Here is a 25977-nt window from a genome sequence, read left to right as displayed (position 1 = left end):
TCAATTAACATGTCTTTATTAGTGTTAAAATAATCCTTTACGTTAAAACTAAGTTTAAAATTTTAAAAATAATGGCGTCATTATAATTGTGCATTTTTTTTAGACGTGATAAAGAGAAAACTTAAATTTGGGCATACAGATGGTAAGGGAATACCACTTTCGGTCTTTGGTTTCTTTTAATCGCCAGCGGAAAGAATTTTTTCGACCATTAACGACCAAAAGTTTATGCCATCCAAAATCATAATTTTCTTTCCAAATGCCGAAAATTTCCGATCCAAAAGAAAGTAAAAAAAAAAAAACCCCTCATTATATCCACTCTGAAAAACAACATAGAAAAAATATACAAATTGATTTGAATATGGGACGTTGGATTTAAATCCATGGCCAATAATTAATGGAAAAAAATAATAATTGGAAGTACCAGAATGAACGCCTTCGGACACCCACAAAATTGAAAGTTTCGTGAAATAGATTATTGGCCGTCGAAACCGGACTTATGACCACTATTTAAGAGAAGAATTGAAGTTAAAAATATATAGACTAGAAGATATATATATATATATATATATATATATATATATATATATATTTGAAAGGGATAGTCTAAACTCTAAAAGATTATGATTAGGGAAACTAACAAAGATTAGGATAAAAAAGAGTAATAGAAATTCTAGGACAATAAAAAGAAGATAATTAGAATTAGAATATTACAAAGAATATACATACATAAATTTATTTTTTATTTATATTTAAATAAATATGTATTAATGGAAGTACTGTTCCCTAAAACCCCAACCCTAACTTTTCCTTGCTCTCCTTTGCGAATAGAGACATCGATAGAGATAGAGAGAGAAAGGAACAGTCAGTCTCACGAAATTTGGTCCCTTTCTCCTTCCCTTCCTTTTTCCTTTTTCCCTCTCACTCTCTCTCTCTCCGCCATATTTGAAACCTTAAAATAAAGACAGAGCTGTGGGGATTTATTTACGCATTACGCGCGCATATAGATACACTTCACAGGAATCGTTGAGAATGGGAAAGTACATGAAGAAATCGAAACTCACGAGCGACGTAGCCGTAATGGAGGTCGTATCTCTCTCGCCCCAGTGCTCCCTGGGAGTCCGTACGAGAGCCAAAACCCTAGCTCTCCAGCGACAGAAAGAGACCCAGAAATCGCAGCCGTTAGTGGACGAGTCATCGTTCTCGTACCTCGAGCTCCGGAGCCGCCGTCTCGAGAAGCCTCCGTTGCTCGGCGACGCCAAGAAATCGCACGGCCTCGAGCTACGCGTAGAAGAGGGAAAACCCGGGGCGAAGATTTCGTGGTCCAATTCGAGGTTTAGGGTTCGGTCGATGGAATCGGTTGACTCGGTGGCTCTGAAAGGGTACGATGGAAATTACCAAAACGACGCCGGTTTGGAGGCTTCGTTTGGAGAGAACAATTTGGATTTCGAAGCCAGGGATAGGTATTATTCCGATTTCTTTTAGGTTATCTATTTTCCTGTGTTTACTTTAGAGTACACATTTAGCTTCTTCAATTTTTGCTGTTCTTTTTTTGTTTTACGCTTTGCTGAACTCTCTGTTTTTTTCTTCATTTTACTTGTCTATACTCTATTCTTTAAAGGTTTTTTTTTTTTTTTTTTTTTTTTGTCTTTTTCAATAAATAATATATGGAGCGAGATTAACGATTTGGGTTCATCTTGCCTTTTTGTGCCCGTTCCGCTTCCGTGTGAGTGTGTGACCTTTCTCGTTTAATATTTGATTTTTTTTCCTTTTTTTATTATTTTATTTTCCTGTTGTAAATGGGCCCAAAAAAAAATGTAAGTCCTAGTCCTATAAGATTTATGCGTTTCTTGATAATTATTCAAAATAAAAAATCTGGTGCATGACGAAAATGATAAAGACTGTTTTTTACAATTGTATCAGGTAATGTTCATGTTCAGAATCTTCAGATGTCTATTATTTGTATTTAAAAAAATAAAGAATAGCCTGTGCTTTTGCTGCCCTCTTTGTAGATTGTTGGGGCTATATATGTTTTAAAGGGTTCTTTTTCAAAACTGAAATAGCCTATTGTTTCATTTTCATGCACGCTTTGTTTTCCTTTTTTTTTTTCCTTGTAGCCATAACTGTTGTAATTAAAGATAGAAGTTGTTCAAACTTCAAATATTTGGTTTCCTAATTTCGTTATGTGAGACATGTAGTTACAGTGCCTATCTGAGTCATGTTTTTCTGTGTGTTTTTCTTGGCTAAAGATGTTGTATTTAATACTTACTTACCTTTTTTCTCTTTTCTTTGTGGTCATGTGTGTGTCTGATTTTTTTTTTTTACTTTGGCTCTGTTTCGTCTGATCTGTTGAAATTGCCCGTTAACGCCACATCGTTGTGCGAGGCTATACTGTGTCTGTGTGAATAACTGCTCACATAAAAAGTCCAGTGACGTGTGACTTTTGAGGAGGTACTTTTATGAACAAATCACACTGTCTTGTTTCAGTTCTTTTAAATGGATAAACTCTTATTCGAGTTATTAATGGTTTGCTTCAAACTTCAATTTGTTTTTTTGGTTGTGAGTCACAACTCACAACCCACACCAGATAAGAGTTCTTTTTTTATTTATTTTTTTGTAATTTTTTTTTTTTGAGATCTCTGTCTTCTGGGCATGACACCGGGTCACTAGCTAATACTTAGTTTCCAACACTTGTGTAGTTGTGTTGTGTATACGCATTCAATATATCCTTTGTTTCAAATACATGTGTATTTGTGCTTTTTCCACTTTTTATTTATTAAAGAGAATAGTTAATATATCTTTGTCCTTGCTGTGTTTGTGGCATTAAATGGGCTACGAATAAAACCTCGATTTCATTCAGCACCAAGGAAGAAAAATGAAGAAAAAACAGTACTAAAGCGTTATAAATTCATCATAAGGTTCAGATTGAGCGAGCTTTCTTTTTTTCTTCCCTTTACTGCGTCAAAAGCTGTTTCATTTCACTTAAAAATTCGTATATCCAATGATGGTAAAGTGAATAGCGCTAGAAGTAGAAGCAGTAATTTTTGTGCCCTATATGTGATAGCCGTGACACATCATATTCACGGAGGGGTCTTAGTTTCCTCTGGTGAATCAATGTGGGACATCTAATTTTTTTTTTCCACTACGTGACAAACAATGCCAGATCTCATCTCTGCTTCTTTGGTGGTTTGATTGATGCCTATTTTATTTTACGGAATTTATACTACTTTTTTTAACTGATGATGAAGACAATGAAAGTGGCAAAAAAAAAAAAAATGATTGCTTTTATTTTTTTTCCTTTATTATTATTGTTATTTGAAGATTCTTTACAATGATTGCATTGTATTTAAATGTTGTTATTAATGGATTTTTTTCTTCTTTCCTTTCGTTATGAAGGAGCACCAGAGAAAGCACGCCGTGTAGCTTAATAGGGGATTCGGGCACCGTAACAGCCCCGAGTTCGACCACACGGCGGACACATTCTACCGCGACGAAGACCGACACGCGGAGGAATATCCCGACCCCGCACGAAATGGAAGAGTTCTTCGCAATTGCAGAGCAGCATCAACAGAGAATATTCATGGACAAGTATAATACTATTATATAGTTAATAAATAATGCTATGAAATATCTCCAACTTGGCTGGCTGGCATTTTTTTTGGACCACCTAACTGATGAAAATCTCACATTTTATTTTTTTGCAGGTATAATTTTGACGTTTCGAGTGATTCGCCTCTTCCCGGTAGGTACGACTGGGTCCAAGTAATGCCCTGATCAGGGGACACTGAGAATTCAAATTATCTCTACATTCCCGGAGTCTTTTTTTATGTAACAAAGCTGAAGAGGACTTAGATTTTAGAGTTAAGAATAACTAGTTGCAAAGAACCAAAGACCCCCTTATGAAAAGTTGAAGGGAATCATTGGAGAGGAGGAAGTTTTAGTAGTATTAGTTAACTTAACAGTCCTGAAATGGTTTAAGACGAAGGAAATGAACCACTGTAATAATTTTTTCGTTAGAAGAGATATATCTAGCTCCTAGATTTTCATTTTGTTCATATTTAGCTAGTTTAGGTAGGACGATTCTCTTTCTCTTCGGTCCTAACAAATAAATGTAACGTTTTCTTTTGTCTCTCTTTGCGTACCTTGCACCTTTTTTCCTCCCTCTAAGCAAATGTAACATAGTTATAACATGATCATCAAATCTCAAGTTTTCTCTCTCTCTCTCTCTCTCTCTCTCTCTCTCTCTCTCTCTTTTCAAGTCTTGATGTTGTGCTTGAGTCTTACGACTGCTTTGAGGTTATCTTTACTCTTAAGCTTTATGCATGGATATGGCTGGGTTGGGTATTATTATTATTATTATTATGATTATGATTTATAAGGAAGTGTCAAGTGTGATTAATAAGTGTCAAGTTGCTCTTCTGAGCAGCAACTTTTTCTGTGAAGAGAAGAAAGATTATGCAGTTTTGGCTTGTATGTTTTGTGGTGTGTCGTACTTCTGAGCTCTCTCTGACAGTTGTTTCTGTGTGCTTTGATTGTTATTTGTTAGTTGTTTACTTTTAAAACAAAATTACCCTCTTCTTTTTCTTCCTTTCCACTTTCCCCTGAACTCGTGCTCTGTTAAAAGTTTCTGAGTTAGCTAGCTGAGACTGAGAGCCATTTATTTTCAGTGAGATTTATAATTAGGTCTTCACATGGGACTCAGTACGGCTCTGTTTCTCTCTGTTACTCTTGAATTTACAGGTTTGTGGTAAATAATGCCCAACTTAGATTTCATTATGTCACCTGTTTTCGTTCACCTTTAATTTTTTTTTGCTTTTTGGCAGAAATAAATGTACGACTCTAGTGCTCAGACTAGTACATGCATGACCAAGATTGAAAAGAAAAAAAAGTAACAATAATAATAATACCACAAACACTTATTAAATCTGGACTTTACCATGACTCGGTCTAGGGTTATGTTATCAACCTTATGTTATAGACGTGTCATTTTTTTTTTTAATCTGACTCAGACATGTCGATCTAGTCAAGCTCTATATCTTACATATGAAAGTATGATTTATCCATATCGTTAAAACATTTTCCAAAGCTAAGCTAGAAGTGAAGCCATTGTATCCCAAGAGTAGACTAAAAGTAAAACCAATGAATCTTGTTCACAAGTGGGCATGTATACATAAATATATATATTTTATGAATGATAGCGATATGTATACCATCCCAAAACGTGAAGAAAACCGCATTAAATTGCTTGACGTCAAGAAAACTCTGAAAGATGTGGCCCATTATTTGCAAGCGGTAAAGTAAAAAAAAAAAAAAAACACACACACACACACGACATGGACTGAATGAGAGAAAGCTCGTCTTTATTATTATTTTTGTTTATGTTCTATTCAATGATTTTGCGTTTCATTCTTCTCTATATACTATCCATGTATGTGAATAAAACTGCTTGTAAAGCCAAATCTAGAGATATGGGTGTTGTTGTCGGTGAGCTAGGACAGAAATGGTAAATCAGAGCGCCTCGTTAAGTCACATTTTGAAGCAAGACTAGAAGAAAAAATATATTTTATTTTTAAATATTGGTTGTGTTGTGAGTTGTGACCACTACAAATCTTAACCCTTGGCATTGTTCATTTGCACGTTTGGGAGTCCGAGTCTCGAAGAAATAAGGCATGGTCCTCTCATTTATTTTATATCTAACCCAATATTTATTATTATTATTTTATATATATAATTCAGTATTTATAATTTTATATAAGACACACCCTTAAAGAGAAATAAAGGAGAGAAGAAAAGAAAAGAAAAGAAAGGCAATCTACCAAAAAATTGACACCCCAACAAATTTTCTGAGTCTAAGATTCCTTTCAATTATCCCAGCCCCACATACAGTGTATTCACTTTAAATCGGAGAAGACAACAAGAGGTTTATTTAGGATTTGTTTGTTTAAAGAAAGGGACAATAATTGATCATTATAGTCAACATTAATACATAACTTATACATAAAGAATAACAGAAAGCAATCATCATATAATCTTTCATGAGAGAGCTAATATAATGAAAGGACATCACCCACATAGATAGTCGATACCAGAGGTTCAAAATATAGTCCGTACCTCTTAATATATATGAAATTCACTTCTCCACAGTAGGACGATATATATTTCTATTTTTTTTTTCAATTTACGCAACTCATAAATATTTTTTATTATTTAATATATCTATTTTTTATTAGAAAAAAATGTTTATAAACAAGTTCCTCAATATTCTAATTCGCACCTTAATTAAACTCAAGAATCACAAATGCTAAATAGATTTTACGTGAATCACAAATAATAAAAAGATTCTATGTGAATATGATAAATATTATTTGCTAACATATTATTTTACAAATTATCCGCCCGTTACATCTATTATCAGTTTACCTTAATAGATTTAGATCGATAAATTTGATATCAATATTGCAAATAATTATATAATTTACGTCGAAATCGCTATTAATAACGGTATTAGTTTTAAGTTAACCATGAATATCATTTTTGTTTAATCATTGGTCACCTAAGTAAAGAGTTAAAATGCAAATGTGGGTAAAAGTAGAACCTTTGCTAGTTCAAGTTTGTCCGCAATGGACAAGGTTTTGTCGTCTTTCCTTTGTTTTCATTTCTTTCATTGGCAGTGGACTAAATAAAGAAAATCTGTCTCTCATGTTGAAATTTGAAAAGAAATGGTTATAATTATGTACACGATGGTTAAAGAAAAGTAAATACTATGGGCTCGGAGGCGGTAATTTTGCTGAGCTCTTTGTCTCTGCCATCTCAACTTCACATGCATTCTTATCATCATCTGATTTCCCATTTTCCAACGCCATTTCTTTGATCCTTGCTAGTCTTATGGCCTGAAGCTCATACCTGATTTTATAACAGTAAATCGGTCACATATTCCAATTTCTCAATACACGCATATTCACAGAAAAATCAGGCGTCTCTCTGCAACATTGAGATCATTCATTTCTAACGCATATGTGCATGTATGTTTCTGTAAATTTTAAGCCTTCAAATAGTTTTCAATTCTTATTTTTTTTTTAATGTCATTTTCAGTGATTCAATCATTGATGCTTCAATTAAGTTAAAAGTTAAGCCTAGGGACTGTGTGTGATTCAAACAAAGCAAGGTTTTCAGTGATTTATCAATGTAATGGGGATTCCAATTCTCATTCTCGGAACAACCCCCGGTTGGTTTCATAAATTTTTAAAACCTTATTATGATCAGAAAATTAGAGGATGATCTGACTCGATTTAATTTGAAATAAATCTACGTACAATGATCTGGGAACTAGTCTATCTCTTCATATTTGTATCTCGAAAAGAACAAAAACATCATCATGAGTAGTTTCATCATTCACTACCTAGATTCTACTATAGTTCAAGAGCACTCAACAAGGTCAGTTTAGCTTTGATTGTTGTCACATCGTAATTTGTGCAAAAAAATTAGATCAAAATTATCTCAGTTCATTTCGAAATGATCTGAGATACTTGTCAAAATGAGACCAACTAAAAACAAATAGTTGGCAATACTGTGAAACTTCAAAAATCAACAAATGTCTAAGAACGAAAAATGAAAATTCTCAGTCAAGAGTTCAATTCAATCCTTTGCTATTGTCCCGTTGGTGTGAATCACAAATTAGGGTTTAAGAAAACGTACTCAGCCACGTTGGTCTTGACAAGGGAAAAATAAATTATCCAAAATTGATGTTCTTTCATGTAACCAGGACAAAGCTTGTATCTGAGGTGAGAAAGTTCCTGAATATATATACACAGGCAAACAAAATTCAATTTATTGAGAAAAAAAAAAGTAAAAGAAGAAAGCAACTAGATTGAGTAATTATTAAAATTGAACCTTGACTTTTGAGAGAATTAGCGTAGCGTGTCGCTGTTGCCATTCGGAGAGATCGTTCCGTACATTACCCGAGGTTGACGGAGAATCATCACTTTCTTCGCAAGATAAGCAAGTGCAATGGAACGAAAAAGAAAACCTTAACCTCCGTTTGGTTTCTGAGAAAAAAAAAAGAAAAGGAAACGAAAGATCGATAGAAGACGCACCACCTGAGAAGGAGAAGTTCTTGAAGGTGTCGAGATTGAAGGACTTGACGAGATCGATCAGCTTGTCGGTGACTCCGAGGATTCGGTTATCCGGTGGCGGAGGTTTCGGATCGGAGCGTCTGGTTCGTCGGAACCACGAAGAAACATCCATGGAGGACGAGAGAGCGATGAGATCGACAGTGGTTCGGTGACGATGCTCTCCTCTGTTTCCAGGCCTTTGGTGCGTAATTTGGGCCTGCTCGTACTAAAGCCTAACCCAATTTTGGGAAATCGACGCAGATATTAGTAAAAACGAAAAAACGACATTTAGGGCATTTATTAATCTTCTTTGGAGGGTATAATAGTAATAGTAATAGTTATAGTGATAAATGCGGTGTTATTGTTTCAGGGCATTAATCTGCAGAAGAAAGGGATCGTCACTCTGAAATGCTCCGGCTAACGTTCGCGCCGCAGTATCTCGCCGGAAATCGGCTCCGTCCTCCTCAGCCGTCGCCCCGGCGACCACTGCGCATCCGCTCATCTCTGCGGCGGAGCTCCAAAAAAGACGTGTCGCTCCCGGAGGGTCTTCCGAAAGAATTCTACGATGACGTAAACGCCTGAAATGACTCTCCCTCTTTCTGTGTCCTCGATAGATGATGTAGATAGATATCGGTGTGTGTTGGGTCAGGAATGGCAAGCGAAACAGAGGGAGAAGAAGAAAGAGTTCGACAAAGTCCGGCGAGAGGAAGAGGAGGCGGAGGAGAGAAAGCTGGATGAATACCGGGAAGTGGGAGCTCGGCTGAAGGGTTACCCCGAAGAAGACGTTCGCAAGGCTCGCAAATTGGTGTCCAGCTTCATTCGCGCCCAAGAAGAAGTGGAACAAGTAATAATACATACCCACTCTCGTTTTGCTTCCATTGAAGCTGTGTGTGTGTGTGTGTGTGTTTTTACGGTGGATTTTGTGATTGCAGAAAATCGAGGAAGCCGCCGAGGGAGGAGAGCTCACCGAGCTCGTCCTGTTCGTCATCTGGAACCGCCTCGATATTGCTCGCCGCGATGCAAGTTTTTTTTTTTTATCCAACATCCGATTAATCACTCATTTTTGTATGAATTCGAGTCTGAAAATTTGGTGTTTATTTTGCAGGAGGAAAAAGATGCAATCAGAAGTCTTGATCTGCTGTACAGAAGGGTCGAGGTAGGAATGAATATTGAGCTCCTCCTTTTGATAGGGCTTTTTATTTGATGGTGTTCATTTGTTTTCGCAGACGGAGATCTTGAAGAGAGAAGCCTCTCCGGCGATGAGACTCCTCAACGACCTTTTGAACATGCACGACGGGTTCGATGACGAGGCGTGGCTCAGGGAGTGCAAGAGAATCATGGTCGACACGTTCCCCCGAGAGGACCCCTTCAGCGTCCTCGTTCCGCCGGGGTTCGACGACGTCGATACGGTACCACATCGCTAGACTAGCTAATAACAAATCGGTTTCTTATTGGGTCCATTAGGAAAATAGTCAACTTCAACGTTCGACATAGCTAAATAGCGCCACTATTTGTTAAATAACCACCTCCATATATATTAGGTCACGCTACTATTTACGACTATATACTTCAGATTTATCAAACGTTGGCCATTTAGCAATGTCAAACGTTTAAGTTGACTATTTTCCTAATTTTCTGTTTTTTGTTTGTGTGTGTGTTGCAGCATCAATCTCGGATACGGGAACGGCTTGAATCGGCCGATGATGCACTGTTGAGAGTTGACTTTGTGAGAGAGGTCGACGTGTTGCTGCAAGAGGTCAAGGCTGAGATGATTGAAGCGCAGAGCGGAGGAGTAGAAGGGCTCGATGTTCAATCCGTGGCATCCAAGTTGCAGCAACAAGAGAAGCAACGGACAATACGCCAAGTCTTAGCCTTACTTGACTTGGCTGTTTCTCTCAAATGGTAGACCTTATGCTCATCTTCAATCTTCACTGCACTTTTGTGAATACACCAACTTCTTAATACCTATATGCCATTGCCATTAAGAGCGAGAGAACTTATCTTAGGGTGTAACTTCTTAATTACAAGAATGAATTTTGTGTACTTTCATTCGCACCCGTGGCTCATTGGTTTAAACATACGATTTCAGAGGCTATATTTCAGAGACCGAAAAAGTATCAAGGATGGAATGGTTTTCTTTGATTAATAGTCGAGGATAGAATGGTCAATTATTAAACAAAAGAGAGGGATTTTAAAATTAACAAAAAAAATATTAGTAATCAAATAGTGAGTGCAATTATCTAAAGGTTTGATTGTGTATTTTTATTAATTTATCGATCTATTTTATTTTTAAGGATAAAATAGTCTTAAAAATCTATTTGCAATAAATTTCAACGAATAAACTTATTTATGACTAGAGAACACTTAGATCTATAATATATATATATATATATATATATATATATATATATATATGAAGTTCTACTTACTAATCTTATTATCAACAGAAAAATTATTGGTCAACGTAACTTTATTCAATGAAGGTTTGAATATTAGCTAGTGTTATATCGTCATTTTCTTTAAGAGAAAAACGATATCCCAACAAAAAATGACATCCGAATATAAGCAAAACAATCAAAAGAATACGGCTCAAACGGTTCTCGGGCTAAAAAAAACAGAGAGTCAAATATGGCTCAACGGTTCTTGGGCTCTTGGTGCACCACCAAGGCTTCCAACGCCCCTTACCCCCTTTGCATCACAACCATGTGCACCACCAAGGACTCCAACGCCCCTTGCACCACCAATGCACATCATCAAAAAACGCTTTTGGAGACCCAATAACCCACTCACTTGGACAAATGAAAGGTTCAAGACTTCCTATAAATAGCGAACATATTTGTGAAGGAAAAAAATACACACAATTTTGGAGAAGCCAAAGGCTACATATCCAATTCATCACTTCATTCTCTCTAAAAACTCGACATAAAAGCAAAAAAAAATCATTTTTCATATACTCAAAATGGAGCTAGTGTTAAGCGTCGGAGCGCGCAATGAGGGGAAATCCTCTGCGCCCCTCTAATCATTTTCTATACTTCTTATAGGCAAGCGAATGACCAAAATTCTGACTACGGCGAGGGAGGAGACGAAGATAGGACATCTCAAGACGAATCACACCGCTCATTTCTTAGGTCTCTATCGCTGTCGTAACGCTAGGGGATATCCCCTCTCTGTTACGATCTTTTCAGAACTATACGAAACTCGACACTTGCAATCCAAGATCGACACACGTCACAAGCTGGCACTCTGACACGAATTCCATGGTATACGAAAAATTGCATTAACAACTAGCTTAGTTTAATATTGAATATATAATTGGGAAAATAACACATTTATACCCTGTGTTTTAGTGAAATGTCGAGTTTAACCCTCGGTTTTCAAAAATGTCGAGTTCATACCCTCTGTTTAACTAAAATGACGAAATTATACCATCTGTTTAACTAAAATGACGAAATTATACACTGAAATAGACAACAGTGTCACGAATATTCTTTTTATTGATTTTTCATTGACGTTGACTATAATATTTATATATAAACACCAATTATCTTTATTCATTCGCGCCATATATGTAATTTATTTAAAAACTAAAAAATAAACAACAGTCTCTTAATCGTGAAGAACACAGAAAGAGACAAAGGGGTAAACATCGATAGTTGATAGTCATCAAAATCACATATTCGAACAGAGAATCCAGGATTTAGAGTTACAATTCGAACACGGAATGAAGTCATTTCTTAGAAAGTATGAGTTTTATTATTTAATTTCAATTTAAGGCTATTTTTATTTCAAAATTGAGAATTTGGAAGTTAGGGTGCTGATTTAGATTTGATTCGATTTTTCTTATATAAGAGTTAATATCAATGAAAGAGAGATTTGTGACGCTGTTATACATTTCATGGTATAATTTCGTCATTTTAGTTAAACAGGGGGTATAATTTCGTCATTTAAGTTAAACAGATGGTATGATCTCGACATTTTTGAAAACCGAGGGTTAAACTTGACATTTCACTAAAACACAGGGTATAAATGTGTTATTTTCCCTATATAATTCAACAAAATTTCAATTCAACGACATTGACCATTCCTTTGTTTCAACGAATTTCCATGATGCATATCTAAGAACACATAAGTATCTAGCAAATAGACAAGAAATAAAGAAAGAAAGAAAAAAAAAATCTTGAAGTTATTGGTTTTGTGGGACGCGAACAAGAAGCCCATAATTCAAGGTTTGGCCGGTGTCGCGTCTGACCTCAATGATGTGGTTTTGCGGTGATTTTATATACACAGTTACACACACACACAATTTGGGTTTGTAAAACGTAACTCCAAAGTTCCCAACAAAGCATATACACATCATAGGATGCTTTTCAATTGTTAATACTTAGTCAGATAATGTCTCTTGCAAGTTGCAACATTAATCAGTTTGGCGTGCAATTGAAGATAATGATGGCTCCTCAGTACTCACCATTTTTTTTTACCACTACCACTACTACAATATCATCATTCAATTCGCTTCTATCATTGACCATACAACATTCGTATTGGTTTATATATTCTTAATAATTTATGTCATAAATGCATGTCCAAGAAGTATATAACTATATATGTGCATTGTATGTGTATTTATCAACAAGAATACAATATCAACATTGATATTGGTATAAGAGAAAAAAAAATAGGGATTCCACCGAGAGTGGACTCTTGAATTACACCGAGCAGCCACGAATCAGTCCGGAATAAAGTACACGGAATCGTACGGAATGAGAAATTCACATGATTATAAGTTGAGGTCCGATAACCATTTAATAGATTTGAAAAGATCAAATAAATTAGTGACTACAAAGACTAGTCAAATCAAATGTTTATAACAGTAACGTAGACGTCAGATAAATGTTCGGATTCACTAAGGACCACTCATTTATCAAATAAGTGTGTGAGAGGAAAAACATTTCGTTTATTTTAAATTATCTTATTTTTAGTTAACATCCTTATTTTAAATTTTTAGTTTACGTACATCTTTGTAATTTAAGTTGGGTAATGTAAACTGCTGTGTGTTTTTGAGTCTCAAATACTCACCCAATATAGCTTCTTAACAATATTCAAAATAAAAGATGCTACATGAATGTTTATCCTATCGTGCTAATTTGTTTAACACGTCATTGCCTGTATTCAAAACCCTCATCCATTTAAAATGGTTTACCTTGGAATAAACAGTGGTTTTAAACTAACTTTCCTTAAGACTAACCATATATCAAACAAAATCAATTTTCTTTTGATTATTTTATTGGAATTGCAAAATCAAATCTCAAGACAACACGTTATTCGAATTTCCCCCCAATAATACTATTATTGAAGGCGTGTCTACTCTACAATCGACATGGTGCTTGATTTGAGTATATCATATCTAGGTTATGATGATTTATATGATAAGATTCGATTGTGTGCTCATCAATACGATGTTTTATCTTAATTATATAAAAATTATTCTTAATTAACTCATGTCTCTCTTTTTTTCCTATCTATAAATTATATTATACATACATATGTTTTTGTGTTTGTATGCATGGAAAATGCAATTTATTTCCTTATATAGTTTCATCACAAGCAAACAAAATGTTGATACTTGATATATTTGAAAACTTTTTATTTTTTATTATTTACAAAAGGCAGTCTTGCGAGACCAAAAAAACTCATTGCACTAACTTTGGTAGACCCACCTTCATGCATCTACAATCTTCATGTCCATGACCATTTGCATAGCATGCCCAAGAATATTAAGACCTTTTTTCTGACTTTTGTTTTGGATTTGACGAAATAATATTTTGTTTCATATATAGAAAAAAGATCCATCAAAAAAAAAAAAAAGAGAACATAAATGTATAGAGAAAAAGAGAGTGACGGTGGAGATATCATTATATGCAATAATGACAGTGGGACCATATGACCCCACTAATTTCTTATTAATTTTGCTAATTGACGACACCACTAAATCAATAAGACTAATATGTGACCCCACTAGAGGGTGGTGGGTGATCACTAATCATAAAAAAAAAATTCTTTGCTTTTACCTACGTGAAGGTTTACATTTTTTTAAGAGCGTAATCATAATCGATAATATCGAAGAGCTTGGTAGTTAAATAAGATGAGTAAAAACATATGAAAGTATAGTCACTACTTAAACCAAACCGTGCAAAGACATAAAGTATACAATCACTTCTCAAATAACTACAAGATCGTAGGTATGATAAACCGATAAAGCTCATAAAATTCACAACTTCAAAAGCTAAACAAGAAAAGGAAAGGCGACAAGCTCACATTCACACAGACTCGCTAGAATTGTCACTTATCATCAACAACTTTCTCAACATATATATTTTCTCTCTCTAGGATTTATTACTCTATATTTTGAGGCAGTTTGGTCTACAAAACCTTCGTGTGTTCAAATATTTATCTACATCGGTCTTTTAATTTCCAATCTAATGTATATGTTGGATCATTGAGTATCGATTGTAAATTGAGCTTAAAATTGCAGCCGATTTCCGTACAAAGAAAGAGCGGGAATGTCAGTCGTTTCGAAAAATGACTAGTTCACTTTAATGTGATTTATCTTAGATTATTGATTTGAGTGAGTAACAATCTAATGGTTTTAACTATTGAAACTTAAAATTTTATAAAATAGCCAATATATCAATATTTTCAAAACGTTGTAGGAAAGTTTGCTAAATATTGCTATTTATTTACTATGTTTGAACAAATATATAACGGATACCCAATACATGAATTGTTATGCTAAGAAACTACAAGACAGCGACTCCACATGAAATCCATACCCTCAAATATTAAATATGTAAACCATGCGTGCTTTATATAGCTACTTTATTTATAGAACTCATAATCAATATATTCAAAAGGTCACTTTTTTTTCCTTCCAGAAAGAATTATATTTTATGATAAATTAAATATATAAAAAAAATCTCCAAAAGAGTGCTGTTTCTGCGTTACCGTTAATATGCGGTGCAAAAAGTAAATAATCCATGTCAAACGAAGATAATAATTTTGTTCGCGCTTTTTTTTTTTTGCTTCTGTTCCTGATTGGTGAATTTTGACCTTTTCCGCTTCTTTTCTGGCTCATCTTTCGGATAAAGTTTTTTCCTTCAATCCAAAGCATAAAGAACACTCCACTGATTTTGGGTGGAATTTTTGTTTGGGTCTGATAAAATATGTCAAAATTCTAGTGTGCTTTTCAAAGAAGAATTAGCGAATAATAATAAAAAAAAAAAACCAACAAGACGATTTAGGATTCTCCTCATGATATGGAGTCTTGTTATATCTCAAATTCTCAATTCTCAAGACATGATTTAGAGCGAGAGAGAGAGAGAGGTGATGTATTTGGAAGCGTGGTCTTGCAAAACGAATATATATTATTATTGAGATTTTTATTATATATATATATATATATATATATATATATATATATATTGGATAAAGAGAGAACATTGATTGACCCACTAAAGTGGCCCATTGCCTTTGGCAAATTTCAATCTTAAGGTTTGAACATTACGGCACTGCTTGATGATGACTATGGCTAAAGAAGAACCTCACAACCATCAACGTCTCTCTCTCTCTCTCCATTAACGTGACATTTCGTTTACTATATTCTCTCTCTTTATTTCTCCAGCTTCATCTATTGGATCTCTCTTAATTGTGTAGCCATGGACAGAGTCGAAAAACAACAGCAACTCTCTGTCTCCAAAAGTTCGCGCTATCATCGGAGTAACGAATGGTTTGTTTTGAGTTGCCTTTTTTTTTTTTTTTTTTGAATTGAGAATTACTAGAAGGATTTAGTATGTTTTGTTATTTTTCAATTCCGAATCTCTGCTTACTTTTCTTTTTCTTTTGTATGTGCTCTTTTTGTTAGGATATTCCGAGATGTTCCAAGCGATATCACATTAGAAGTGAACGGAACGATATTTTCACTTCATAAGGTTATATCATGTATTCTCATACTTTAGGAATGTCTCTTTTAAATTCCTGTAATAAAAACACCAATTACAAAACATAGTCCTACAGTGCATCTCCAATGAACTTCTATATGTACTATTTGAAACCAAATCGAACGCAAAAAAGTCTATCTGAAAGTAATGAAATCTATTAACTTTTGGCAATTTATAATACTATGTTCAATTACACAAATATTCCTTTACATGTATTAAATTAATAATATTTGTTTTCCTCGACCGCAGATATCAAATCACTTTCTTTTTTTCTTAGATTATCCTATACAATTTTTTTTATACAGTTTCCTTCTAACTAGTTAATTGATTTTGTTCAGATTTCAAACTGAACAAATGTTTATTGTCATTTGTCAACTACTAAAACATAGTATGAGAAATTGCCGGTATATTATAATAAAGAAAAAAAAAACTGCTAAAACTTATATATTTCAAATAAAATATAATGCCACATATACTTGAGAATAAGATGATCTTAAGCTCTCCCCCCATCTTCTTCTTCCTCTTTTGTTTTTTGTTTTGTCTCTTCTTAGCCTTTTATGAACTCGTAGTAGTGCAATAGTACTAGTAGGCCATGCAGTGGGAGACAAACTATAATAAGATAATTAAGTAGTAATAATGAATGCAAAATTGTCGAAACCCATCACGGATCAACATCTTGAATTAAATGCTCTTTATTCAAAGAGAATTCCACAAATATATTAATTAATTTCTAGAATCTTCACATATTCAAACATTTCATAAATATCTCATTTTCTACAATTATTTTCAGGCGATTTTTTGCCTTAATAATATTAAGGAATTAAAAAAAAAAACATAAATGCGTTATTCGAGTAATTAAGTTTGAAAAGAAGGTAGTGGGAGTGATTAAATTTCCAGTGTTTTGGATGAGTACAGTTTCCGCTGGTGTCCCGGAGCGGCCGAATCCGGCGAGTGGTCGCCGAGCACCGCGACACAGAAATCTCGCGCGTGGAGCTCGTGAACCTCCCGGGCGGCGCGGAGGCGTTCGAGCTGGCGGCGAAGTTCTGCTACGGCGTCAACTTCGAGATCACGGCGGGCAACGTGGCGGAGCTGTGCTGCGTGTCGGACTACCTGGAGATGACGGAGGAGCAGTCGAAGGGCAACCTGGCGTCACGCGCCGAGGAGTACCTCGACGGCGTCGTGTGCCGGAGCCTGGAGCTGTCCGTGGAGGTGCTCCGGCGATGCGAGTCGCTGACTCCGTTGGCGGACGAGCTCCGAGTGGTGGGTCGCTGCGTGGAAGCCGTGGCGGCCAAGGCGTGCTCGGAGCAGATTGCTTCGAGCTTCTCTCGGCTCGAGTACAGCTCGTCTGGTCGTTTGCATATGGCACGTCACGCTAAGTCCGGCGGCGTTGACGGCGGTGACTGGTGGATTGAGGACATCTCTGCGCTCCGTGTCGATATCTACCGCCAGGTGAGACGGACGTAGTCCTATATTTTTGTGTTTTTTATTTTTATTTTTTTTTACCTATTTTCATTTTAATGTATTTGTTAATTAAGAAATAACAACGTACAAATTTGTTACTACTACTCATAGAGTCATAGATCTTACATTTTGTGTCCAATTTTTATTTTTTTTTTAATTTTTTTTATGGTGATTAAATTAAGAGTAAATAAATCAGTTGTTTAATGAGAAGAAAAATAAAAACTGAATTTCTATCTATTATTAATTTTTTTGAATTTCTCATGACAAATATATATCGACACTAAACGGAACAAAATTGAATTTCTGTCTGAAACAAAATTCTAGTGCCAATTAAAACCAAAGGTTTCGTTTGGGAATAATCGTAATTTTGGTCAAATCGAAATCGTCGCTTTTTTATTTTTTAATATCGTTTAAACAAAATATACTAAATATATATATATATATATATATATATATATATATATATAATTTTTTTCCCTTGCGAAATTTGTTCCACTTCCATGAATAGTACTTGGACATAATTTCAATAGTGTGTTTGGGTGAAACGGAACAAAATTCTAACTCGTTCCGATTTTGTCTAACACAAATTTGATCCGGACCTAATTATAAATCAATTCCCCTTAATTTTACTACATCAATAGTACTTTATATATATATTTTTTAATTTGCCCCTGTAACCGGAATTAAGCTAATTAAAGCAAACAAATTCTTTGCAAAGTCTGATTTCTGGCGCCGCTGCTCCGTTGCCAGGTCATCGCGGCGATGAAGTGCCGTGGCGTACGACCAGAGAGCATCGGAGCATCCCTGGTGAGGTACGCCACGAAAGAGCTCTCCTCGGCGGCGGTGGCGGAGCCAGAGAGACAGCTGTCGGTGGTGGAGACGGTGGTTGGGCTTCTCCCGGCGGAAAGGCAAGCCGTCCCGATCGGCTTCCTCTTCGGCCTCCTCCGAACCGCCGCCGCCACGTCATCGCCGGCGAGGACGGAGCTGGAGCGGCGGATCGGAGCCAGGCTCGACGAGGCCGCCCTGGACGACCTCCTCATCCCTTCCTCCTCCAGACACCACCGCGCCGGAGATCACAACAACGACACGCTCTTCGACGTCGACGCTGTGTACCGCATCGTGGCCTGCTTCTCCCAGAGAGGCGAGGACAGCGACGACAGCGAGGACTGCGGCGGCGCTGACGCGGCGGGGACGGAGTTCGGGTCGGAGTACGGGTCGTCACCGACGCAGACGGCGGTGCTGAAAGTGGGGAGGGTGGTGGACAGCTATTTGGCGGAGATAGCGGCGGACTCCAATCTGAAGCTGCCCAACTTCGTCGCCATCGCCGACGCTCTGCCTCCGCATGCCAGGACGCTTCACGACGGTCTCTATCGAGCCATCGACATTTACCTCAAAGTAAGTAAAGCTGTGTATATGTTATTATTATATTACATGTAGATACATCAATTCTGTTTGGTTGGTTAGAAGATGTGTCTTGAAATTTATTGGGGGAAAATCAAGAAATAAAAGCAGATCATGAGGTATTAATTGGCAATTCAAGACCTCTAAAATCATCAATTTAGGATAGGAAAAAAAAATGAAAATTATTCAAGAGTGATGGGTTTTTGGTCTTTATTTATTTATAATTGCCATTTCAATTTACTAATTAACTAATATAACAGTAAAAAAAAAAATAAGTTTTTAATAAAATAGCCAAGATTATTAAGTTGTCCAAATTTTGTTCGACGACGTAAATAAAAATACTAACGCGTAGGGTCAACAAATTCATTAACACCTAATATTTACACATTTTTGTGAATCTTTTGCTATAACTCACTAATTTAAGATAAATCCCAACTATTTTGTGAATCTATTGCTTTCAATTGGTTAAAAAAATTGTAATTTTATTTTCCAAAACATTATGTTATAATTATTTCTCTAGACGATGTAAAGCTTGCGTGAACCTGATACTACAGATTTAGTAGGTAAAGAAAAAAAAAAAAAAAAAAAAAAAAAAAAAAAGAGGCACTAGAGATCATAACATAATCTGTTACACTTACACTTACACTTAAATAGCGCCAATATTTAAAAAAAAAAAAAAAAAACAGGCACACGGGAATAAGATAACAGAGGCGGAGAGACGAAGAGTGACGAAGCTGATCGACTTCCAGAGGCTGTCCCAGGAAGCCGGGGCCCACGCGGCCCAGAACGAGCGGCTCCCACTCCAGTCGGTGGTCCAAGTCCTGTACATCGAGCAGGTGCGCCTCCGCAACTCCGTGATCTCCGACGACAGCGCGATCAACGTCAACGCCAAGTCAGCGGTGGGGTCGCCGCGGGACAACTACGCGTCGCTGCGGCGCGAGAATCGCGAGCTGAAGCTGGAGCTCGCCAGGCTGAGGATGAGGCTCAACGACCTCGAGAGGGACCACATCTCCATGAAGAGGGACTACAACATCCACAGCGCCAACAATAACTCGTCTTCGGCGTCTAATTATTCCTCAATCGCCGCCGCCAACTTTCTCTCGTCTTTCTCCAGAAAGTTCCGCGTTTTGGGGCGCCGCCGCGCCAGGGACGTTCCTCGTACCGCGTCCACAACCTCGCCGTCCACGCACTCTTACCCCGCTGACTCCAAGGTTCTTCACAGGACTTGCGCTTCCACGGATTGATTATAGCTAGGTCTTCTTCTTTGTATATTGTGTGTACATTGTCGTACATGTGTGTGTGTGTGTAAATGAGATCATTGTTTAGGTGAGTGAGTGAGTGCATGCACCAAAGATTTTGTTTGAATTTTTTTTTTTTTTTTTTTTAAATGTTGGTGGTATGCTTGTAGTCGAGCGGATTTATTTGGGATCGTGAGCGAAAAACATACGGTCCTGTAACTTACAGTTGATTTTGTTTTGCACGATTAAATCAACTAAGGTATCCTAAGCTAGCGCACAATCTAACTACTTTTAGCGTGAAAACAAGATGAAAAAAATCGCAGGGATTAAATAATTGTATCGTGCAGGCTAACGAAGACGAGGAGCTCTTTTATCATGTCTAGATAAGTACCGATCTTTGAACGGGTGAGCTGATTTTTCGAATTCGTGGGGTAGCGTTCTTCAAGAATCGCAGGGATCCGCGAAAAGACTCTAGTTTCTCTCCATGCCAAAGTGAAAGAGAAATGTGTTTTATCTCTTGTGCTTGTTTACGAAGAAATCAGAAAGTGGTTTCCTATCATCAATGGAGTCTCGGATCGATGCTCAATTCCAAGTATAAAATACCCTTTGGATCGCTTTTCTACACTAAATGTACACGCTTTTTTGGTTGATGGGATGGGATTACTATAACTCTACCGCGTGACTATATTGCAGGGACGGGTGATGCGAGAGATTCACGTACGGTTCCAAGGTATGATATCGCCAATTATAAGGCCTGATGACCGGTCCAAGGAGCTTTGAAAGCCTATCCCAGATCTTCTCATCTTCAATACGATCTTGGGCTTGATCTGGTTTTTAGCATATAATTGATTGTCTTTATCCTTAGCTCTGTTAGTCCTCGTCAATGATGTTGCAGTCACATTTCAATGACTAGTTTGATTACGTATGAATCCCCTTCCCTTGGTTTCCTTCTTAATTTTTTTTTTTCCAGTTCAAGATATCCTATATATCCCGAACGACTACCGAAAAAAAGCAAGGACAATACTTTGAATTCTTACTTACCCTAGGATGATAATAATACCATTTTGCCTAGAGGTTCGTATGACGAGCTATTCAAGATACCAAAACTCCAAGCGACATAAAGAAAGATAAAACACCATAGATTCCAAACCAAAAATGATAAGAAAGATGCGAATCCAATATAAGCAGGAAATATAACATGTCATGACATCCGAGTTTTCTCTCTTCCCCTAAATCATCAAACCACCAATCTTAAAAAATGAACTTACGAAACGATCGCTTCGATTCTCTCTCTCTTCTCTACGCGGAGGACTTGGTGTAGAATCGGATTCCCACGGCGATGCCCAAGATGAGGACGGGAAGGAGGAACTGAAGGAGCTTGATGACGAATTCCGAGGTCTTGTCGTGATTGTAATGAGGCTGCTTCGGTGGAGTATACGCGACCTTCGATGGAATCGTTGCCGCGTCGATGTCTCCCACGTAAAACTCGTCCATCATCGCCTTCGCCGTCGAGCTGTGTCCGATGTCCTCAAAATCGTTTGTCGCATCTTTTCCTGAGAGACAACATAGAAAGAAAGGCACAAGAGAAAAAAAAAATCAGACTGGTTTTTCTTGTTAAGACGCGCCAATGAAAATAAGAACTAGAACGGTTTTTCAGTCATCATTTTTGTTGTTGATGTTTGACCTGTGCTCGATATAATGACATCGTCGCCCCCGGGATGGTCGTCCAAGAACTTCGTCACATCATACACCTGTGTGGTTTAAGAAAATCAATATCAAGCATATTGATTGGCTATTTGCATTGCTTCCAAGTTTCGAGTGATCACAAGAACATTCTTTGGCATAATGTATTGTGTCTACTAAGCTAGTACTTGGGATTTTTCTTTTGGGCTAAAATTGGATAATTGAATTTTCGTTCAGATAGGCCAATAGTAATAACGTTTTTATGTATTAAAAAAAATATGTAAAACAATACAATGATACATCATGACTTAGCCACCACAAAAATGTTATGGATCCGTTTCAAGGCAAACAAATTGAGATTCAGATTTGTCAATGACGACTGATCTGGATACAAATACAGCATATCTGAAATTAACCAGCCCGAAATAATAACAATAATAAAACCATTAAGAGCTAAAGATCGTCTCTTTACATGCAAGATACCATGAAAGCTTAAACAATCCTGGAATTTATTTTTTCGCTTCAATCATATTATATTCAGTTTCTGCAATGATTTCAGAGCTGACCTTTGCTCTACATCATACCAGAACCAGATTCAGAAAAGACGAACTTTACAGTTTACACAAAAAGGAATACTCAACAAAGACTCAATCGTATGGTAAAGAAAGATTAAATCAAAGTATATTATCAGAACACAGAAGAATTACAGATCAGTGCTTGCACGAATCACGGAATGTATTCGTTGAAACAAATGGATTGATGAAAACTCGGCATATCAAAAAAAATGTATATACATATAAAAACTCGGCATATCAAATATATCAGATAAATTGTTAAGGCAATCAGAACCACAAGTGGATTGATGAAATATCGAACCTTGCCATCGATGACGAGCCAACATTTATCGCGAGAGTTGTGCTGCGAAACCTCGGCCAAAGTGTAGACTTTTCTTTCAGTATCACCGCCCATATTCAAAGAGAAAGTGAATAGATCTAAAGCAAATTACTTCTCTGGTCTGTTTAGCAGAGGAGATATGACTTCTTTTGGGTTTTATTTTTTATTGCAAGAGAAACAGAGATAGAGGGGTTTGGTTGGTGAGAGATACGGAGAGAAATAGATACGGAAAAGAAACACAAAGGAAGGGGTTGTTGGAGAGATGGGCGGTAATAATAATGGACTAAGTGGACTTGTCGTTTCTTTCTATGTAACCTTACCTAACCCCATCGTCTTCTCTAATTTTTTTCAATTGAAATTTTATTTTCTCCTCTAAAAATCCATGATTAGGCTTGTTAATTACCAACTTACATAAATAGACTTTTGTTATGTTTTTAGATTATAAAAATACCCTTCAAAATTTAATAAACCGCTCCTCTAATTTTACTACTTGTAACTCTCCTACTCTCCCGCTCTCTCAATTCTCTCTCACAAAACTTGATTTTAGACACAGTTTTTGACGAAACAATAGAATATTTTTTTTTATCATTTTTTAATGTTAACATAATTATTGAAAATTATATTGAATTTCATCTGATTTAATCGGAATATTTTGGATTTCATCTGATGATAATTTTTTTTTAACTGTGGACGGTACCACGAAATTTTATTAATAAGCACTCACTTATGGCGGAGGAAAACCGTGGTTACAAAAATATTTCTTAACAACTAAACAGAAAAAAAGAAAAAAAAGAAGAAGGTAAATAATATAGATTACACAATTTTTTTATGATATCTATATCCCGTGCCATATTTTACAATCAAAGATCGAATATGAGTCGGTAAACTATCAGAATTAAAAATAGTAAAACATTCCAAAGAAAAACCAAGCTTACTAAGCGAGTCAGCGACCATGTTCTCCTCTCGATACACATGTTTGATGCAAACGTTCGTTAAGGCTTCCGAGATCATGTTCCATCGACACCCAATATACCAAGGAGGTTTAACTTTACCAGTAACAGAATCAACAAGGACTTTTGAATTACTCTCAATGGTAGTGATATCCGCCCAAAATTTCGAGAGGTTGAGAATGCTTAAATTAAGAACAACTCTTTTTAGAGTCATTGTTAACCTTAAATTTTAATTATTAAAATTTTGAATCCGGTGAATTTTCGATGCAATCCAATGACTTTCGATGAGAAATTATCGGTAAGATATCGGAGTTCATCGAATTCAAACTTTTAACATTAAAATTTATTTAGAAAAACAACTAATTACTCTTTTTGTTTTTCAAGTTATTACCAATATACTTTTTTTTAAAATTTTTTCCAACACATGATAGACACACGATCGAATTTCGTTTATTTTGATGATATAAGTAATATAAGGACTAAATATGATACAATTACAATGACGAAGAGGTAAAACTGCAGATTTTTTTGTTCAAGGACCAATTTGTTACTGGTGACAAAGTTGAAGGGTCAAAAATATCATTTTTCCTATTCATAATAACCGTAATAATTTTTATTCATAATAACTGTAATTATAGTATGCCTTCGTTATATGTGAGAGTTTATCAATAAAATCTATATGATATCATCCGCTTAATTTATTATTTTTGAAAACCCCCACTAAAAGCTCCAAATAGGGTTAGAACATTTATGGAAGGCCAAAAGTCATGTCAATTTGTAGTCTTTTAAAGTTTAAAACATTTTTGGGTTCTAGATAGTGCTTCTTGAATTGCTTTGATGACATCCTAACTAACATGATTTCCAAAGTATGTGTAGAATAAACTTATACTATACTTTGTATTTCCTCCGTTCAACTTTGCTGAAATCTTTTAAGTCTTGCATTTTTAAATTAGGAATTGGCTATTTGAAATGTCTTTATTTCGTCGATCATAAGATCATATTTTCTCAAGGGTTGGCTTCATACAGCGTCATGATGAAAGTAATTTGTATCTACATCAAATGAGTAAATAAAAAAAAATTCCAAAATTTTAACACCTTCATGTCAACAAAATCGTTGGGTGAGAGGTCACTTAAATTATTGAATTCATATGGGATAGTTGTAATTTGATTTAAGTCAATTGTCAGAGCTAAAATGAGTGATGGCTTGTTGTATGGCTTATGACGTCTATTTGAAAGAAGAAGAAATTTTTTTCTCTCTTTTATAGCATACATAGATTAGTGCTTGATAACAAAATGAATTTGAACAGAAAGTCTAGCACAATTATAGAAGTCGTTGACTAACAGAAAACAAAAAACGCTATATCGTCGACAGCAGGGATCGAACCTGCGCGGGCGAAGCCCAACAGATTTCAAGTCTGTCTCCTTAACCACTCGGACATATCGACTTTTGATCAAATTTTCTAAATGTATAATAAATAAACTCATTCGTATATTGCCTTGCGTTGTGTGTAGAAATCCAGAATGGCTTGTATATTGCATTTGTTTTTTCCTTGTAGTAAAATGAAGGTGCACATGCATTAACGAAAAATTAAACCGCAAAAGCATATAACTAATGTCAATATACTGGTTAGTTACTTATAGAAAACTGGAATTTTTCCAACTGATTTAATTTTTAGTGGAAGTGTCATTACTGAAAGAAACGGAAATATAAATCATACACTAATTAAAATTTTTATTGAAAACATTACATAAATTTAGTAAGAATGTCTCTTATATTATTTACATGACAAAAATTACACATATACACATATTTGAAATTAGCATAAACAAATAGCCTCATAATTAAACAAATTTAAAACCTCAATATCACCAATTTAAGATGTTGAAATCACAACTGTTTTTCAATAAAATTTGAGATATTATTTATTACAAGTAAAATTAGAAAGAAAAAAAATTACGTGTCCCCTATATTGATAAAAATTAATGCCACTAAAATGTTACTGCCTTTCCTAGGGAAAGCTTAAATGTCACAAAAGCAGTAGAGTGAGATAGCAAAAAAATCCAAGTCCTTGTTCAGTCGTTTCGTTTCATCATTATTACCACATGGAAAAAAAAAGAATTATAAGATCCTATATACATACTACTAACTACGTATATAAAGTAGGTCCCAAATCATGGGTTTCGGTGCATGTGACTTACCAAGAAAGATATCATGAAAGAGAGCGATTGTAATTAGAAGCAAAGATAA

The 25977-nt window shown here is 35.8% G+C and overlaps 5 protein-coding genes and 1 non-coding gene across 8 annotated transcripts; 3 read left to right on the top strand and 3 right to left on the bottom strand.

Annotated features, from left to right (window-relative positions):
• The first annotated feature begins 766 nt into the window (after positions 1–766).
• Positions 767–4046, top strand: ICK3 (Cyclin-dependent kinase inhibitor family protein). The gene is made up of 3 exons (XM_089624700.1): positions 767–1460; positions 3394–3585; positions 3702–4046. Exons 1-3 carry the CDS (start codon positions 1030–1032, stop codon positions 3769–3771), a joined length of 693 nt encoding a protein of 230 aa, XP_089480826.1. The 5' UTR covers positions 767–1029; the 3' UTR covers positions 3772–4046.
• Positions 4047–6587: 2541 nt separating this feature from the next.
• Positions 6588–8393, bottom strand: LOC149388109 (BSD domain-containing protein). Its single transcript, XM_089623574.1, has 4 exons — positions 8094–8393; positions 7888–7982; positions 7693–7790; positions 6588–6900 (listed from the first exon to the last, which is right to left on the bottom strand). Exons 1-4 carry the CDS (start codon positions 8239–8241, stop codon positions 6759–6761), a joined length of 483 nt encoding a protein of 160 aa, XP_089479700.1. The 5' UTR covers positions 8242–8393; the 3' UTR covers positions 6588–6758.
• PAC (pale cress protein (PAC)) lies at positions 8183–10113 on the top strand. The gene is made up of 7 exons (XM_089623573.1): positions 8183–8310; positions 8479–8678; positions 8758–8952; positions 9041–9127; positions 9214–9264; positions 9335–9517; positions 9772–10113. Exons 2-7 carry the CDS (start codon positions 8517–8519, stop codon positions 10012–10014), a joined length of 921 nt encoding a protein of 306 aa, XP_089479699.1. The 5' UTR covers positions 8183–8310; positions 8479–8516; the 3' UTR covers positions 10015–10113.
• Positions 10114–15381: 5268 nt separating this feature from the next.
• Positions 15382–20333, top strand: LOC149388107 (Phototropic-responsive NPH3 family protein). Of its 3 annotated transcripts, none has more exons than XM_089621921.1 (6): positions 15382–15656; positions 15787–15891; positions 16027–16093; positions 17018–17551; positions 18314–18958; positions 19651–20333. In XM_089621921.1, exons 2-6 carry the CDS (start codon positions 15821–15823, stop codon positions 20206–20208), a joined length of 1875 nt encoding a protein of 624 aa, XP_089478047.1. In that variant the 5' UTR covers positions 15382–15656; positions 15787–15820; the 3' UTR covers positions 20209–20333. The 3 variants fall into 3 exon arrangements, with proteins under 3 accessions (XP_089478047.1, XP_089478046.1, XP_089478045.1); XM_089621920.1 differs by having other exon boundaries at positions 15382–15720; XM_089621919.1 differs by having other exon boundaries at positions 15382–15891.
• Positions 20334–21495: 1162 nt separating this feature from the next.
• Positions 21496–23041, bottom strand: LOC149388106 (cytochrome b5-like). Its single transcript, XM_089621922.1, has 3 exons — positions 22762–23041; positions 21887–21953; positions 21496–21755 (listed from the first exon to the last, which is right to left on the bottom strand). The coding sequence occupies exons 1-3, from the start codon at positions 22852–22854 to the stop codon at positions 21502–21504; spliced, it is 414 nt and encodes a 137-aa protein (XP_089478048.1). The 5' UTR covers positions 22855–23041; the 3' UTR covers positions 21496–21501.
• Positions 23042–25092: 2051 nt separating this feature from the next.
• Positions 25093–25174, bottom strand: TRNAS-UGA (transfer RNA serine (anticodon UGA)). The gene has a single exon. It is a non-coding gene; the product is annotated as a tRNA-Ser (tRNA).
• Positions 25175–25977: the final 803 nt, after the last annotated feature.

This window comes from Urtica dioica, chromosome 8 (genome assembly GCF_054948205.1).
Source record: "Urtica dioica subsp. dioica isolate 48M chromosome 8, U.dioica_male_clone48M_v1_H2, whole genome shotgun sequence".
Classification (NCBI taxonomy): Eukaryota; Viridiplantae; Streptophyta; class Magnoliopsida; order Rosales; family Urticaceae; genus Urtica; species Urtica dioica.
The sequence above is the reverse complement of the archived record's forward strand: the minus strand, read 5'-3'. Positions and strand labels throughout refer to the sequence as shown.

Bases quoted from the DNA above. Each gene is read 5' to 3' on its own strand.
- ICK3 (XM_089624700.1), top strand. From the start codon at position 1,030: ATGGGAAAGTACATGAAGAAATCGAAACTCACGAGCGACGTAGCCGTA. The intron at 1,461-3,393 runs GTATTATTCCGA...TTCGTTATGAAG, and splicing joins GATTTCGAAGCCAGGGATAG to GAGCACCAGAGAAAGCACGC. The intron at 3,586-3,701 runs GTATAATACTAT...ATTTTTTTGCAG, and splicing joins CAGAGAATATTCATGGACAA to GTATAATTTTGACGTTTCGA.
- LOC149388109 (XM_089623574.1), bottom strand. From the start codon at position 8,241: ATGGATGTTTCTTCGTGGTTCCGACGAACCAGACGCTCCGATCCGAAA. The intron at 7,791-7,887 runs GTTCAATTTTAA...ATATATATTCAG, and splicing joins TAATTCTCTCAAAAGTCAAG to GAACTTTCTCACCTCAGATA. The intron at 6,901-7,692 runs GTACGTTTTCTT...TTATAAAATCAG, and splicing joins GTCAAGACCAACGTGGCTGA to GTATGAGCTTCAGGCCATAA.
- PAC (XM_089623573.1), top strand. From the start codon at position 8,517: ATGCTCCGGCTAACGTTCGCGCCGCAGTATCTCGCCGGAAATCGGCTC. The intron at 8,953-9,040 runs GTAATAATACAT...TTGTGATTGCAG, and splicing joins CCCAAGAAGAAGTGGAACAA to AAAATCGAGGAAGCCGCCGA. The intron at 9,128-9,213 runs GCAAGTTTTTTT...TTTATTTTGCAG, and splicing joins TCGATATTGCTCGCCGCGAT to GAGGAAAAAGATGCAATCAG.
- LOC149388107 (XM_089621921.1), top strand. From the start codon at position 15,821: ATGGACAGAGTCGAAAAACAACAGCAACTCTCTGTCTCCAAAAGTTCG. The intron at 16,094-17,017 runs GTTATATCATGT...GGATGAGTACAG, and splicing joins CGATATTTTCACTTCATAAG to TTTCCGCTGGTGTCCCGGAG. The intron at 18,959-19,650 runs GTAAGTAAAGCT...AAAAAAAAACAG, and splicing joins CCATCGACATTTACCTCAAA to GCACACGGGAATAAGATAAC.
- LOC149388106 (XM_089621922.1), bottom strand. From the start codon at position 22,854: ATGGGCGGTGATACTGAAAGAAAAGTCTACACTTTGGCCGAGGTTTCG. The intron at 21,954-22,761 runs GTTCGATATTTC...TAAACCACACAG, and splicing joins GGCTCGTCATCGATGGCAAG to GTGTATGATGTGACGAAGTT. The intron at 21,756-21,886 runs GTCAAACATCAA...GTTGTCTCTCAG, and splicing joins TGTCATTATATCGAGCACAG to GAAAAGATGCGACAAACGAT.